The sequence below is a fragment of the Tachysurus fulvidraco genome, chromosome 13, assembly GCF_022655615.1.
Source record: "Tachysurus fulvidraco isolate hzauxx_2018 chromosome 13, HZAU_PFXX_2.0, whole genome shotgun sequence".
In the NCBI taxonomy this organism is placed as follows: Eukaryota; Metazoa; Chordata; class Actinopteri; order Siluriformes; family Bagridae; genus Tachysurus; species Tachysurus fulvidraco.
Genome location: NC_062530.1, coordinates 15,222,960 through 15,240,061, shown reverse-complemented (window position 1 = coordinate 15,240,061; position 17,102 = coordinate 15,222,960). Strand labels below are relative to the sequence as shown.

Below are 17,102 nucleotides of genomic sequence, written 5' to 3'. Positions count from 1 at the left end.
CTGACAACGCTTCACAGTAGATGGAGAATGTCCTGAAGCATACTTCAAAAGCAACCCATGACTTCTGTAAAGCAAATAAGTTTGCTTATTTGCACATTCTGCAATGGAGATGTCAATCACCTGACTAGCATACAATTAACAATTGCAAAACAAAACCACCCAATGAACAAGCACAAACTATGGAAAGCTGTAGTAAAGGCCTGGCAAACATCACCAAAGAAAAAAAAAGCATTTAATCTTTTTGGGTTTCAGACTTAAAGTAGTAATTCATTAACCCAATGGACACACATACTGTCAAATTAAAGCAAAACGCCGGCATTTGGAGAACATATATATTATTTCATTCCAGCTCAAACATTACTGTGGTAGACAGCTAGAATAAAAACAGTTGGTCAAAACATTGTCCAAATATTTATGATCCTGATTCTTTATGAAAGGAAAACATTTTTGTATGGCTGCTAACATATAGAATTAAGAGTATGGCTGTTACAGTATGCACTGCATGTTTCGGTATGTTCACCACAAATTATTACATTATATGTCTTATAGAATCACACTTTTTAAAGAGTTTACAAAGTGCTTCTGAGATGATGATCTACACAGTGTTATGTCTAATTTAAAATATCATTAAATAACAGTAAGACAGAGTAAAGTCTCACTACAAACTACAATGATTGAATCCAAGGCCAACCTGAATATAATCTTAAGGTTTGAGGATTAAATATTTTAATTAAGGCTTGATGTTCTTTGTTGAGAGAGCGTACATAGACAGTTTTTAAATAATATTTCCATTAAAAAGGATTACTGCACATAACATTTACAGATGAATGCTTGTTTGAATGGTGAAATATTAATAACATTAATTAGCTAATTCCCCAAATGTAACCACAGACAACCTATAAAATGAAGTCTCTGGTTTAAATGTGCCTCTCAGCCTCTTTACTATTCTCTCTTCTTTTTCATGGGAATTTGACAATTCAAACGTTAAGTGATATAAATCCAGTGGTGAACTATTTACTGTATACAGTATTGCCTTGGCTGTCCATGACCCTGTCACCGTTTCATCACTGTTCACCACTGAACCACTTTTGATACATACTGACCAATGGAGACCAGGAATACCCCACAAGAGTATCAAATTAGGAGATGCTCTGACCCAGTGGTCTAGCCATCACAATTTGGCTTACAGTATATCAAACTCGCTCAAATCCTTACACTTGCCCATTTTTTCTGATTCTAACACATCAACTTTGAGGACAAAAGGGACTTGCTGCCTAATATATACCATCCACTAACAGGTGCCATGATGAAGAGATAATCAGTGTTATTCACTTCACCTGTCAGTAATCATAATGTTATGCCTGATCGATGTATATAATGTGTGTTTATGTGTGGTCATTTATTGTTATATATACAGTACTGTATATGGATCTTTTTCTTGCTCATTTTCATGCAATATGTCATTAATTCTGGATGACACTATATGCCTTTTCACTTTTGAGATACTGTCCTCCTTTTGCTCTCAAAGAAATATTGCTCTTCTGAAGATAAGCTAAACTGGGTCACCTACATTATCAGACTAAACAATGTTAGACTTGAGAAATTCATGATTAGTCTAGCCTTTACATGCTGGCACATGCATATTTAAATTTGAACATGCACTTGTACTTCTAGATGATGATTATCTGAATGTCCTGTCATCAGAAGTTAGACCACTGCTGTGCTACGTTCATTGCATTCTGTACCCATGATACAATTGCTGCCTCCTTTTTCAGCTCTATCCCAAATTATACATTCTTCCTAACATTATTATTTATCTTACATGGGGAAAATATACAAAGCATAAACATCAAAGGCACTTAGCGGCCATGACATAAATGACAGTATTTGGCATAATCTTTGGACCTGTGTTTATTGTTACCCAGCAAGATAATTTTCCTCAATGAGAGATACTTACTAATTTGCCTTGTATTCACTGTTAAAATGAATTCAGTTGTATTATACTGAGCTACTGATTGCTCCTTAACCTTGATCTTGTGCACACTAAAAAATGTGCACACTGGTGGATGAAATGGAAAGAGTAAATGTGAGATGCAGTTATGAATATAAATACATTTTGTAACTGTTTGCATTGCTTTTTTGTGTTTACTGATAAGTTGTCTGTAAGGGGATGAATAGATATCACATATTGTTTATAACTTTTTAGTAGAGTACAATGGAAATAGCATTTTGTGTCCATTGTGTGGAATTTCACATGGAAGCGCAAATCTGTTACCTAATGTGTTACATTTTCAAATATACTATTGCCAGATTTTATTTGTCACAGCTGCATTTGTTTTGACTGCACTACAAGAGCGAGAAATGTAGATTCAACAGTGAATAACTGTCGCTTTTTCGTTTTTTTACAGATATTCCGGAGAGCTGATAAAGATGGTAAGTGGATATTTAGCCATACAAAATGTTCTTGAATCAGTTTAATTGTCCATAGAGGACCTGGTTAATCAGATAGATGAGTAAGATTTATCCTTTACTTCACAAGTAGACATAAGTAAAGGAGGATGATTAACAATGCTGAAAATGTGTCTGAATAAAGATGGCATACCTAAAAGCATACAGATTCAGATCTCCAAAATCTAGTAAAATTTTTAGTCCAACTTATTCTGGAAAGGTTGCCAACTATTTTTGTTTATAGCCCAGCTAATTAGTAGGGCATTTTTAAGAAACACACAAGGCCATACACGAGTGGAAGCATTTTAATGCTACTGCATCATGAGATCTACTCCAGCGAGAAATGCATCATATCATGACACCTGCATCTGAAGCTACAGTTTGCAGTTTACAGGTTTATATACCCATTGACTAAAGATCTTCAATCTTAATTTTTTTGCAACTGCAAAGACTCTGTTTACCTGAAGGCTTTTTAATGAGATTACAGCAGGTTAATAAGTCAATGATTAGAAGACATCATGATCCTAGATATACATAGAGTCTGTAATGGGCGGTCACTCTCAGAACTGCAAATCATCCCACAAATCACCAATACATAAACCTCTTTTTATTACTATTGACATACTAGAGGTTTGACTTGGAAATCTGCACACTTTCGTGGGCCTCCTACATTGTTTCATTAGTTCTGCTACAGGTAAGAATAGAGAAAAGACAGCTAGCGAGGGAGAAAATCTAATTTAAATGGAATAAATTACATCTTCATGCTACTGCTCCTGATTTTTATGGTAGTAATTCTTTCACACTGCATTTTTTTTTCTATATGTAATTTTTAGTTTTCTAAATGAATGGCCACGTCCTTCTAAGTAATTTGATTGAGGGACATTTTTATGCCAATTAAATTGGTGCTGTGATTGTAGATGTACTTGCTAATTAATTTTAGATAAGCCTCATTATGCAAATAGACCCTTTTTCCTCATGCATATTCTATGGCCTTTAGATCTGTCATCATTATAGGAGGCCCATGCTAGCAATTTACAAAAATCTATAACAACATTTATGGATAAATACATTTCATGCATGTTCACCTTAAGCACATTTTTTTAGCTTTCTTGTCTCACTTCTGTCTGTTTTTTCTTTGTCAGAACACACAGCTGGCTTCAATACACAATACACACCCAAAATGTGTGTTAAATGGAAATCATTGTAACAAAAAATGCAACAATATGGGTGTGAAAAATATTCAGACCACTGACTGTGGTAGTGGTTTAAGAGACGGTTTGTCTCTTAAAGGAAATAGTAGGTATTTGATGTGTGGTACTAGGAATTCTAATCCTCTCTGGAGAGCAACCTGCTGCAAGTTTTAATGAAAGGGAAAGAGAAAAAGAGAGGAGGAGACATTGTGGAGGTGATGGATGCCAGGCTGTTCCAGACATTTGCTTTAAATCAGAGTAGCTGCAGAAAGCTGTTCTTGCTTATTAATTGAATTTCTTCAAAACCTTTTGGTTTAAACAGAATCATTTATCATCCTTTTGTTTGAGTTGCATTATCCTGATGGTCATGATAACTACATCAAATATTCATTTTGTTTGCTTTGTTGCTGTAGTGTTTCTTTTTAAATTTTGGTACTGGAAAATGCAATAATATAATAATTGTTTTCAGCCAAAAGTGGCATGGTGTTCACTTTAGAAAAATTGAAAGGATAGGGAATTTCAATATGCAAGCCTGTAATGCTTATTTTACTTCTATGACTTTTTTTATTGCATCACAATTTCCTCATGTACAATTAAACTCAATGAGCCATTTAGTGTAATTTTTGGAGGTCTTTTCGCCCCACAGTTGAACTAGTTTGTCAAGCAGTAGTAGAAGATCCAGCAGGGACATGACATCAGTGGTCCTGTGGCAGTGGCCCAGCATCACACTCACAGTAATGCCCCCTCTTTAGTATTGTGCCTGATTAAATGGTGTTCTTGGAGGGGGCTACAGATAATTATAGAGAAGTGGGCGATAATGGAAGTGTAATTATTATTTCTTTGAAATTCTGTTCTTCCAAAGTGAGGTGTCACCCAGTAGATTGTGTCTATTAGTTCTAGACAAAATTTTCAGCTGTCTAAAATACTGTAGAAATTCTTTGTTTGTGTGTGTTTGGTTTATTTGTGACTAGTGCCCAATTATCCCTTTTTAAGCTTTTGGAATAGCTAAATACTTGTTTTTGTTCTTGAGTGCATGTTTATGGTTCCTTCTCTGTCTCTCTCTCTCTGTGTCTCTCTCTCTCTTTCTCTCTCTCTCTCTCTCTCTGTCTCTCTCTCTCTCACACACACACACACACACACACACACACACACACACACACACACACACACACACCCATGCACGCGCACCCGCACACACACACATTTCTCTGTGTTTTGCATCACAGGCTTCCGTTGGCAGCAAATTAATGTTTACATGCACTTTCATTGACAAGAAAACAGGTTGACGGTAGCCTTGCTCTCAATGAAAATACAACATGGCTCTTCCATATCTTAAACGTCATTAAGGGTTATAGTTGCCTACTTAAATTTAGGCTCTTCATTTGCTTACTAAAAGACTGTTATTAGCAGACCTGCAGCACAAGTAGACAGCCTTTGGAGGAACCTGCTTTTGCAAGGCATGAAGACAGAACTGGGCATTGGGATGAAACACTGCAGGATGATGAAAACCCTAGTGTGTGGTTATGAGATATTCCAGTTGAGCCTCATTCATTCTTTATGATGGTTAGAGCCCTTGTTGGGGAAAGTGCAGTTTTATTTCTTTTGATGCTGATGAAATGATGGAGACATGTTTTTGTCCTCCAAAGTCTGTGATTCTCCTGTCCTGTAATATCATTCTTGCAGCCTTCTTTAGGCTCTGCAGCTTTTTCACATCCTAATTATATACTCATCCTCAGTAATATGATGCTTACAGAGTGTACTAGGACTAAATGCCTGATATGTCTTGAAAACCAGCCAAAATTTTAAAAATGGGTACAAAACTACCTTCTACAGTACATGTATTTTCTTTCATGTGAATTTCATGTGAATCATAATTACTTTCTCTGGCCATTTAACTGTAGGCATACGTATACCTTATGTTAGGTAGTGTGTATTTTATTGAACACACATATGCATGCCCACAAACTAGCCAGTGAGGCAGGGGTACCCAGTGCGCTGCTCTCTGCAGTACTTTGCTCAGCTGTGGACAGGGTTATGTATTATTCAGCCTCTTCAGCGCTGTCATTCGAGCCATTCTGCTCTAACTAAAGTGCCTCAGCTGCAGTGCCTCTGTGTGTGTGCCATGGACGGCCATTTTAAAGCACAGTTCTCCCAGGAGCAAGTCAAAGCTCTGACAGACGCATTCATGTATCTGTGCAAGCACAAAGGTCTGAGTTGCTGGGTTTCTTCTTCTCAGCATAACAATTCAGGAAAACATATGTTTTTCACAAACAAATACAAGTAAAAATCTATAGTAGTAATGGAAAGTAATGTAAAACATGCACAGATTGCAAATATCTATTCTTTTCTTTGACATTTGGGGCAATATGGCATTGTGGTACTAAGCAGTATAAATCTAAAAAGGCTCACATTATTGGGAGTTTAGTATGATTGGTAAGGTTTGTCAGCAAAAGACCCTGGCCATCACTGAATGAGAGTTAAAAGGCTTTGCCTGCTTTGGAAATTAGTCATTGTTTTTTGAATATTCTATATTAATAATTTGGTTGGTAGGTGATCACCAAGATGTTAATAGTCTTGCACAAACTTTTGTTGATGCAAATAAAACATATTTGTTTAAATGGCACTTTAAATTTAAAATCTGGCATAAAGATGCCATCACTTGGATTCAGTTGGATACTGCAAAGGGCCATCTCAGGATAGAGAAACAGCTAAAGTCAATACAGAATAATGAACCTGAGTAAATGCCATATCTGTATATAAATATGTGTTCCTATAGTTGGTCTTTTAAGCTTGTACTCTCACAGCTTCCATAATTTATCTGTCCACATTTACAGATGTCTGAACTCTCATGACTTATTCAGAACAAAGTCTGTGTTGCCATGATTTGTGGTGTATGCATAAAGTTCCTCGGTAGAATACTGCTGACCCGGGATTACTTCTGAGGTTTAAAGGAACATATTTCTAAAAGTGGAGTAACCAGTGGTGAATTTCTATTCTTCCTCTCAAATGAGTAATTTTGTAGAGTGCTCTTAGTCAAGCCCGGTCTTTAGAAAAGGCATGATGTTCAATTTCCAGCTATTGTTTGGAAAGTTGAGCTTCAGGAATGATTATGTTGTCTCTGTTCTGTGCACAGAGCAGTGAATCAGACAGATGCATTCAATTATGAATGCTAGGATACCAGACACATATTGTCTGAAAAACCTTTATGACAATGGTTTAAATGAATGTGACAAAAACAATCTAGAAATTTTAACCTCTTTTTTCTTTACTGTATAGAGACTAAGTACATGATTCCTGCCTTTTCTTACAAATTGGTCCCCAAACCTCAGTAGTCTTTAGAAGTCTGACTGGCTGTGTGTGTCACAGTGATGCTTCAAAAGGGGGGAATCAAACCCATGTCTTCGGTAGGAGAAACCCATAATTTAGAGTACAAGAACCAAATGTGGGATAAAATTGACAAGGGAATTTATTAAGAAAAATACCAAACTAACAAAACACAAGACACACTAGAAACTACACTGAGCAACTGAAATGACATGACTCAAAAGATGACTCAAAAGGGCATCACGGACAACACATCGACAAGAACACGACGGCAACAGTGGAAAACAAAACAGAAAACACAAAACATGGAAGAGAATGCAAAGAATGCAACTTTGCATAAGTATAGAAACAACGGAAATTCCAGAAGACACACACAACCTAAAGACGCAAACGTAAACATAGAAAAAGCCCTGCCAGGCCACCATCTGGTGTTAAGGGAGGGAATCGTGTGAGATGTTGCATTCATCAGTTATGTATAAAATGACTGCATGGACATTCAACACATTAGTGTGACACATAAATAACTGAAAGTATTTGATTATGTATGATTTTTTGTTGCACACCCATCATTAATAGTGTTCACAAATAGCCATTAAAATATTAAAGAATTTTCTAATTTTAATGTTAATTCAGTTTTTTTAAACTTCTTTTCACCCAGATAAAATGCATACAACTGAAGATTTATTTAATAAAGTAAATGTTTGAAGAACATGTAACTTTAACAAACTCTAAAAAGTTCTTAGCTCTAAACTTGTTCTTTGCCGTGATTATCCAGTAGCAAAAGAACAGTCTGAAGAGAAAGTAAAAGAAAAATATAATTTCTGCAGGGAATCTTTTTAAAAAAGTATTTGAAATTGGTTTTGGTGCCTGCAGCTCATCACTCCCAGGAGCCCATCTAATTTAAACACACTCATGGCCTCAAGCAAAAAGATTTGGGCTTGTTCTAATTTTCCATTGTCCTGCTCCCCTGCCCCCGTCATCAAATTCAGTTCACCACTGCACAGTTATTCCACCTTAATTAATAAGTTAAAACATGTGTGTGGCTTTGTGAAAAGCTGCAAGTTAAAAGAAAACATTGGCTACAGCTGTATGGGGTGTATATAGACCTTCATTCAACAGCACTTCTGTCACAACAGAGCTATTTAATATAGACAGAAACCAACAATAATTGCTAAAAAAAAAAGTCTGTCTAAACTCATTGGATCCGCAGACACAAAGCTCTATAAGAAAAAACGGCAGAGAATTCCTGACTGAAAGAATAGTCAAGTTCACTATTTGGGAGAACAGAACAGAACAGAACCCCAACTGCCCTTATTGTCTCATTTCCAATCCATTTATTGACATGAACTGATTCAATTTCTTATGCTCTTCAATTTCACAATCTCTGTCATTACACAGACGACTTGTCAACTACCTGCCTAGAAAACAATGAATCATCACACACAACACTGTTGCATTATTATTATTTTTTAAATAACTACTTTAACCACTCAACACTTAACAGCAGTCCTGCTGTATACTGTTGTGTTGGGCATACCTGGCATTGATACAGGTTCTGATGGAAGGTAATGACATTTGTTTTTTGAGCTTCAGACTGTATGCAATATGTTGCCTGTCCCATCATCATTCCTCAGGGAGACCACTTATTGCTGGATAAACTGCCAACAGCTCTGCAGGCACCATCAGCTCTGGCATTCTTCACACAAGAACATAGTGTAGGAGGTGTCTGGCTGCCAGCTTGGCTGGATGATATTAATGCATTTGTATAGCTCCCTGGATTGATTATTGTAGCACTTTATTTCCTATATGCAAAAATGGGTTGGCAGCCATTTGAACAAATATAAAGCCTTCACACTTTCATAATGCATGTAAAATCATTATCTTATATATTTATAGGTACAGCACTACTTACATGGAGAAGAGCATGCATGTGCACTCTTCAAATCAGATACTTCAAGGGTTATTTAATGATTCATTAGCTAATTAAGGGTTCTTAGCATCTTAAATAGGTTCTACTTGAAAGATTTCTCTCTAGGAAAACATGTTGTTGTGGGGTTAAAATATTGGGCTGACCAGAAAAGCATTATTGAGAAAAAAAAATTATATTTCCAAACATTACTTCTAACCAAAATTAAATGTGGTTGGATGGATGGATGGATGGATGGATGGATGGATGGATGGATGGATGGATGGATGGATGGATGGATGTCAGTAAAGAAAATAACATTATGTAATAGAACACTTTTTAGATGTAAAAAGAATAGTGACTGTAAGGGATTACCTGGAAAATTGAAGCGTAAGACAATGTCTCCAGAATTCTGTGTCTGGCAGATTCTCTAAGATGTTTGCCAGCCAATATTCTCATAAAACCATACAAAATTTTCCTGAGAGTACTAATGCATTTTTAAAAAGCAATAAACTGTCATGCCAAATATTGTCTTTGCTTTGTTTAGTGGTGTTTACTGCTCTGTACAGATTTTTTTTCCCATTACTTTTAAGCTCTTTTTTTTTTTTGCTTCTGGACATTTCTCTACATGTCAAGTCAATTTTTTTGTCAATTCAACCATATACTGTATAGCTGACATAGTACATAGTAAAATAAGTTTGTCCAGAACCATGGTGCTACATAGAAGAAAAACAGAGCTACGTAGAAGGACACAGAGCTAAGGACTTAGTAGCTACATAAAGTCCATGTCTAAAGTCACACCTATAGCGGTGTGCAAAGGTCTTTTGCTATTTTGCACACCGCTATAGAACCTTTAATATATTCTTCAGAAGGACAACTAACGTGCCCTTCAGGGTTCTAAATCTTTGATTAGTGTAGTCCTGGTCAGTTTCATATAAATTAGTTTCTCAGAAGCCCATCTTTGTTATGATCTGTATATAGCATGTACTGAACATGTAGTCATAAGGCACAATACTTAGTGCTTATGACACATCACATCTATATCACTGCCATTAATAAAGAAATTCAGTATCGCAACACTTTTACACTGTTGATATCTGCTGTTGATTTTACAGCAATGCAAGCTAGCTGTAGCATTGTGATGGTTTAGTGGTTAAGGCTCCAAGTTATAGATTGAAAGTGAAAGTGTTGTTCAAAGTGGTTGGGTTCTTAAGCAATGCGCTTCAACCCAGTTGTATCCTTCATCAGGAAAATTGCTTTTCGTCTGCTGCACGAACATCGTTGGTCTGATCGCTTATAAAAGTCATAGCACACCTCTCCTCAATGAGCCGGTCGATTTTACACCAAGCTGCGGGACAAGTTACGCGCTGAAAAAGTGTCCATAATAATAATAATAATAATAATAATAATAATAATAATAATAATAATAATAATAATAAAAATAAATAATAATAATAATAATAATAATAATAATAATAATAATAATAAGTATGCAAGAGAATAAGAATGTGCTTTGCAAGCACATTAATAAACTAAAATTTTCTTTTTAAAGAAAACAAGATGATCAGTATTTCTATAAGTATATACCTTAATATTCTTAACCAATATTGGAATATTATTGAATTTGTATGATTTTTTGATGATAAAATTTATAAATAAATTAAAAAAAGCAATGTTAGAATAATGCTGAACAGTCTCTAATGTATTATGTTAAGTTAAATAATAATATACAATAAACCTTTTTACCAATGAGAATAATACCTTATGATGGGGTTTTATGATGGGGACTACTTCAGAGCAGGAGTCAGAATAGAAATTGGAATTCTGTTGTTTCTTAACCCTATGCCACACTGAAGCTCTGTCTGCTGGGGGTGGGAAGGAGATTCATTTCTATTTTAGCATATCTCACTTAAAACACTAATAGTATGTTGGCTTTCCTCGAGTTCCACAGCTTTAGTGGTGTTTCACACATTCTGTGTGCTGATGAGGCTTGCTCTTGTACTTCTTTGGGCCAAAGCAGACTGGCGCCTCATCATCCGGATTATGTGCTGCCATGCTGGCACTGGAGCCCTTGGAACAGTGTGGTGTAGCACATCAGAAACCTGAGTTGAAAAAGAGAGCATGCATTACCCCAACCAATCCCCAATCTGCCCCCAACCCCCACCACCCCACCCTTATGCACTGAAAGCTCAGACCTTCTTTACTCTTCACTGTTTTCCACTGTGTCTGTGGTAAGAGCATTTAGGCTCAACCTGAACAGATGTCACAAATTTACAATCCATGATTTCCTGAGTAGTACATTATTGAGGCATGTTTGGATCTGATTTATTTGTCAATGCTTTTGAACAGAAGTGTGTGCAATTAATTATGTATGTACCAATCTCTTACATATGGTTCACAACAGAAATATAAATGCATACAAAGGCTTAAATTTTCTAATCCCAAACTACAAGTAACAAACTCCTATCCAGCCAGTGTCAAGAGAAATCTAAGAAAATAGAAGTGAATCATTGATCTGACCTTAGAGAGGGAACTTCTCTGTGCTTACAGCTTACTTCATATATTTTTAATAACAAACTAAACAAACAAGTCAGTACAACACAAGCTTGCTGCTATGTGCAGAGTCAAAGTTGACCTCACTGCCCTGAAATAGAACACAGCCAGTGAGAGACTAAAATACTGTGTATAATAAAATACTGTTTTGCTTTAAAGACTTGTTTTAGGTAATATGGCATTTTACATGCAATCCAGTGTCAAGTGGACTGGACCAAAAAGATAGTCACAATTTTTTTAATGTGTAAAGAAATATATATATAATTAAATTATGAAAAATATAATTTTCCATAAAAAACATTTAATTTTGTGTAACTATTTACAGTGATTTTTTTGCTGTGACTAAATATGCACTTCCACAGTTTGTAGTGTTATTAAGTGTTCATTAGGAATTTGTCATGAATCTACACAAAATAGCAGCCCATTATATATATAATCAGTGTTTGGGGGAAAATCAATTTACATGGCAGAACTATTTATGAATAAAACATTAATGTTATAATTGCACAAATATTTACACTGTTGCTGTGAAACCCCTGGAAATATTCCAATATTCTGGAAAAACACATGCGAATAGCCTCTCATTTTAGCTTGTTATAAAGAATCAACATATCATTAGCAAATTTTGGCAGTATTGTACATTTTGTATAATTTGTACAGCACTGATTTTCCAAAAAAAATGTAATTACAATCTACAAGAAGATTTTAATTTAAAAGACAGATTCTACTGTATATTCATGTGGAAAACCAGATTAGAGCCTTCATCAGATCAGTACTGATGCATGCACTATACGATTCACACCCCTGCTTTTAAGGTCTACATTTTAATATTCCTGATAAAAAACCTCGTGACATCAACCCCTTAAAGATGTCCAAAACTAGACATACTTTAAACATTAAGTAAATATAAAGTTTATTACATTATATTCCTTTTTTGATCCACTGAGGGGATTATTTTTGTACATTTCTAATGATGCAAAGGAAAAGTGTGAAGAAAAGAGTGCCCTATATTTATTTCAGTTAAGCTTACTGTGAAATGTTCAGCAGCATGTTATTAGTACACCTTCAATATGTTATTTCTGAAGTAGGTGGCAAACACTTGGCTGACAGAGATTGATGGAAGGCTTATATAAAAATTTGTGCTAATGTATACCTTTAGTACTTTGTGTTTCTTTGTACTCATGTAATCTCTGTGCATGTGTGAATGTGTGGCCTTTCCTTTTTCCCCCTAATGAGAGTGGGTTAGGCTTGTGTTATCCTGCTCTGATCCTGCGGATATTTTGCTATTGCTCTCTGGGGTCTTAGTCCGGGTGACATTTAGATGTCAATTAATTAGATGTCAGAGTGCATGTCTATGTGTTTATCAGTGTATCTGTGTGTACACCTCCACAACCTGCCTGTGAAAAATGTTCTTAATGTAGTAGAAGTGCTTATATTCTACTGTCTTGTCATGGCGTGTCTTGCAATAAAAAACCTTGTCTAAATGGAATTATGATCAATTTAACAGCCAGTGGCACAGCCTGAATCCAAAGCTGTGTTATAGCAACTGCTTGTTGTATAGACCATTGATCATTGCATTTGTCTAGCTATATCTCTCTACATGCAGGTCCAAGAATGCTCACACAAAGTGAATGCAGTGCTGCCGCAGCAGCTTTCTGCCCATAAACCAAATGCAGTCAATAAGTGTACTCAGAGAAAAATGGGTTTGTCTGTGACAAGGAGCCATTCACTAATGGTATGAATAACTTAAATCTCCATTCCAAAAAACTCAATGAGGGCATATTCACTGTTATTGATTACTGTGTTTTTTTCTAAAATCTGTTATTTTGAGAATATTGCACAAAGCTTCTGCTCAAACCCCTCACAGATATCACACGATTTTTTTTACAAGATTTTATACTACTCTAGAAGTATGCTTCATTATTAATTGTGAGACATTCCTTCATTGTCTCTGCCTTCCCAAGCTTAATTTGCCCAATTCCTCTGGTTACAGCAGCTCCACCATTAGGTCCTGATGGTGTTGCCATGGTGTTCTCTACACCTGGCTGCTGCTTAATTGGAGTTTGGCCACAAAACAAAAGGATTAAGAGAGTTTTCCATTGATAGCTCACCACAAAGTGTACAGTATTTAGGAATGAGTCTTCATATATGTGTATTAAAAAATTTCACCTTCCTCTCATATCTCATGTTTCACTTTCAATCCCACACATTATAAAGTGAAAGTGAATTTGCCTTTTTATCCATACTGCAAAATATGAAATGGCATTTGAGGGGGTGTAAAATGTTGTATACTCATCTGTTATAACAAAAGAACTTAGTGTCTCAAAGGACTCTACCCACTGATTTTCAGTTTTCAGACAAACAAAATTGGATGTTTATTCAAATAGATGTTGATTATTCTATCCAAAAACATGCAATTACATTTAAATGCAGACAAGCTGCACTGTTTATTGACCTCTATAATTTTGCTCACCATCAATGCCATTAATCTTCACTACCAAGAATTAGCAGGCTACATTGTCTGATTATATATTCAAATCTCTGAAGTACACAATTAAAGCATTGTATTGGCATACATTTTGTATATATAATGAAATTAAATTAGGTGCATCTAAACTAGTACTTAAATTGTGGAGTCAGTGGAAGAGCTTGAATGGCCTGCACAGAGCCCTGACCTAAACCACAATGAACACCCTTTTGATTAACTGGAATTTTGACTACACCTCAGGCCTTCTTGTCCGGACATCAGGGCCTGTCCTTACTAATGTGGTTGTGGATGAATGGGCATATCCCTACAGCCACACTCTCCAATCAAAGCCCTCCCAAAAGAGTAGAGGTTATTATAAGCAGCAAAGGGGAAAATAAATCTGAAATGGGATTTTCAAAAAGCACATTTTTGTGATTTGGTCCGTGTGCACAAACAATTGGCAATATCCTGTTTAGTAAATGATTGTTATACACAAACATGAACAGATATATATTCTGAATTTAGTATTTAATATTAGGCACACCCAATGAAAGAAATATTATATACAGTTTCGATCACTTATTTTCTGGTTTCACGGTATAAGGCTTATTATCAAAAATGTGACCTGGAAAAATTGTGACATTCATTTTATATTTGTTTATTTTCAGTTGTACAATTTTAGCTGCAGTTACTTAAGGACAAGTGGCTTTACGACAAGCAAATATATAAAACTGGCAAGGGTTAAATGTCAGTTCCTTTTCTATGATCTCTCATCAAAAATAGACCTTTTTATGCGAATGCACATAAAAGCACTTTACTGCTACTACTTTACAGCTTAATAATTAAATGGCTACTGATTGCTACCCAGGAGCATGAAAGACACAAAACGGATGCGTTCTGATTAAATGCAAGATAGTATTAGCAACCCTGGGATCAGTGGCATACCTATCATAGTTTTTTAAATCACAAATATAATTATCTAATTATATTTTAAATAATAATTTCAAATTGTATAATAATTATATATAATTATAAATACATAATTATATATTATTATAGCTATATTAATTTGAGAATAATCTTGTGTGTGTGTATATATATGTATGTATATATGTCATTGATTTTGGACTGGTAGTAATTTTTCATTTCTTTATAATATGTTTTGCTAGAGAGGAGAATAACTAAGTGATCTAATATTTTTGACAAAGCAGTAATCACTCAGTGCACAATTTTTAACTCATTTTTTATTTATTTGAAATAATGAATGAAGGAATAGAGAACGACAAAACTGGAAAAAAAGATGTAGGGAGTGAAAAAGTGAAAACCGAGAACAAAAAAGAGGGTCAGCTTCTCAGTGCTTGGTTGCTATAGGAACCAGCCACCCTACCCCTTCCTCCTGTTCTCCCGGAAAATATTATGAGTTGAAGATGAGAGAGGGAGAAAGGAAACACTCTGCTTGTTACTTCTGTTAGAAGGTTTTGATTTGTAAGGCTGCAGCTGAGATTGGAAAGTGTTAATTGCCTTCCTTTTGTACAAAGCAGCATGTCTGTGGCCCTGCAGTCTGCTGCCTAGACACACAGACACACTCAAAACACACACACTTTTCAGTCACCCTAACTTACAAGCACTGAAATATTTAACCATTTGTAACCAGTGTAATAAAACAATACAAAAAACTCATTTGTGAATGATCATTAATAATGACTATGTACTGTAATATGTTTCTGTCCAATGAAAGACACCTGGAACAAGGGGACATTCACAGAGCTGGGTTGGAGAACTTGGCCACGGTTCTTGAGACAATGCAAATGTTTAGCTGTTTTGTCTGTCCATGAATAGATACTAGCATGGGCTTACACCACCAAGGAGTACAAAAGATTCAAATAGAACCTCCAATCAGAACTGCACCATACAGAATAAAGGTGAATTACTGTCAGGGCTGCTAGTAAGCACCACATGGAGTAGACCTGTTTCTTGCACGCTTCTCAGCTCTCAATTATTTGCTTGTTTCCATTCCCTACGGTCGCATATACCATGACTAAGCCGAAAACCGAGAGAAGAATGAAATAAATATTCAAGTTGAAAATGTTTACTTATATACTGTACATTGTGTAATTCAGTGAGAAGAAAATTATGTGACAGTGGTACAGTAAATGCAAACCAAGATCATCAACCCATTGAGTGCTGAATACCAAATTGAAATTATGGGCTGATCCGACTTGCATGAATTTCATTACAGCAACTCATAATGTAAGTTAGTAGTGTGTATGTGCCCCACGTGCCTGTATGCACACCAGACAACATCTGGGCATGCTCCTGATGAGATGGTGTCCTGGAGGATCTCCTTCCAGACCTGGATCTGGGCATCGGTGAGCTCCTGGACATTTTGTGGTGCTTGTTGGCGGCTTTGGTTGCTCCAACACAAAACGCCCCAGAGGTTCTCATTTGGATTCAGGTCTTGGGAACATGAGAGCTAGGGCTCACTGCATCTGCATTACTGACCCATCACCAAACCAGTCATGCTGGATGATGTTATAGGCGTTCTAGGAGTGAATTTACTCTCAGCTGTGATGATAACAGACCAGTTCTGTTGTTTTCTGGCAAATACCAGTTGAGCTGCATAGTGCTGGGTACAGGTCCTACTAGAGGATGTTTGGCCCTCATGCCAGCATCATGAAGTCTGTTTCAGACAGTTTGGTCAGAAACAAGCACACCACAAGCACAGCCTGCTCGAGATCATATCATAAGACTCTGGCAGTGGTCTCCCTGTTTCTTCTTGCAGTAGATCCTGGTCCTGCTGCTGGGTTGTTGCCCTTCTATGCCTTTACCAGCATTCCTCATATAACAGTCTGTCTCCTCTATGCCCTTGAAAATGTGCTGGGAGACGCACCAAGCCTCCTTGTGACAACATGTATGGATGTTCCATCCTGGAGGAGCTGGACTACCTGTGCATCCTGATTGGGTTGCAGGTAGTGCCATATGATACAAGTCACAATTATGTTTGCTTAATAACTGAACAGATTGATATTCCTGAGGTTGAATTGATTTTGTGTTATACAGTTATGATTAAGTCTTGCCTTATTTTTGTAAGCAGTGATTATATACACATATTCTTTGTACACACACATTCCTGAAGAGGGTTAGACAGCATGCTTTTTTGAAAAGTACTGATCAATTGCTTTAAAGTATCATCGGCACTGGTAGCAATTCTGTC

The 17,102-nt window shown here is 36.2% G+C and overlaps 1 protein-coding gene across 2 annotated transcripts in view; it reads left to right on the top strand.

Moving 5' to 3' along the window:
* Positions 1–17,102, top strand: part of necab2 (N-terminal EF-hand calcium binding protein 2) — a 62,866-nt gene that overhangs the window by 4,632 nt on the left and 41,132 nt on the right. For both annotated transcript variants that reach the window (XM_027161248.2, XM_027161247.2), the window contains exon 2: positions 2,409–2,433. In XM_027161248.2, the coding sequence (XP_027017049.1) occupies positions 2,409–2,433 (25 nt within the window). The remainder of the gene's footprint in view (positions 1–2,408; positions 2,434–17,102) is intronic.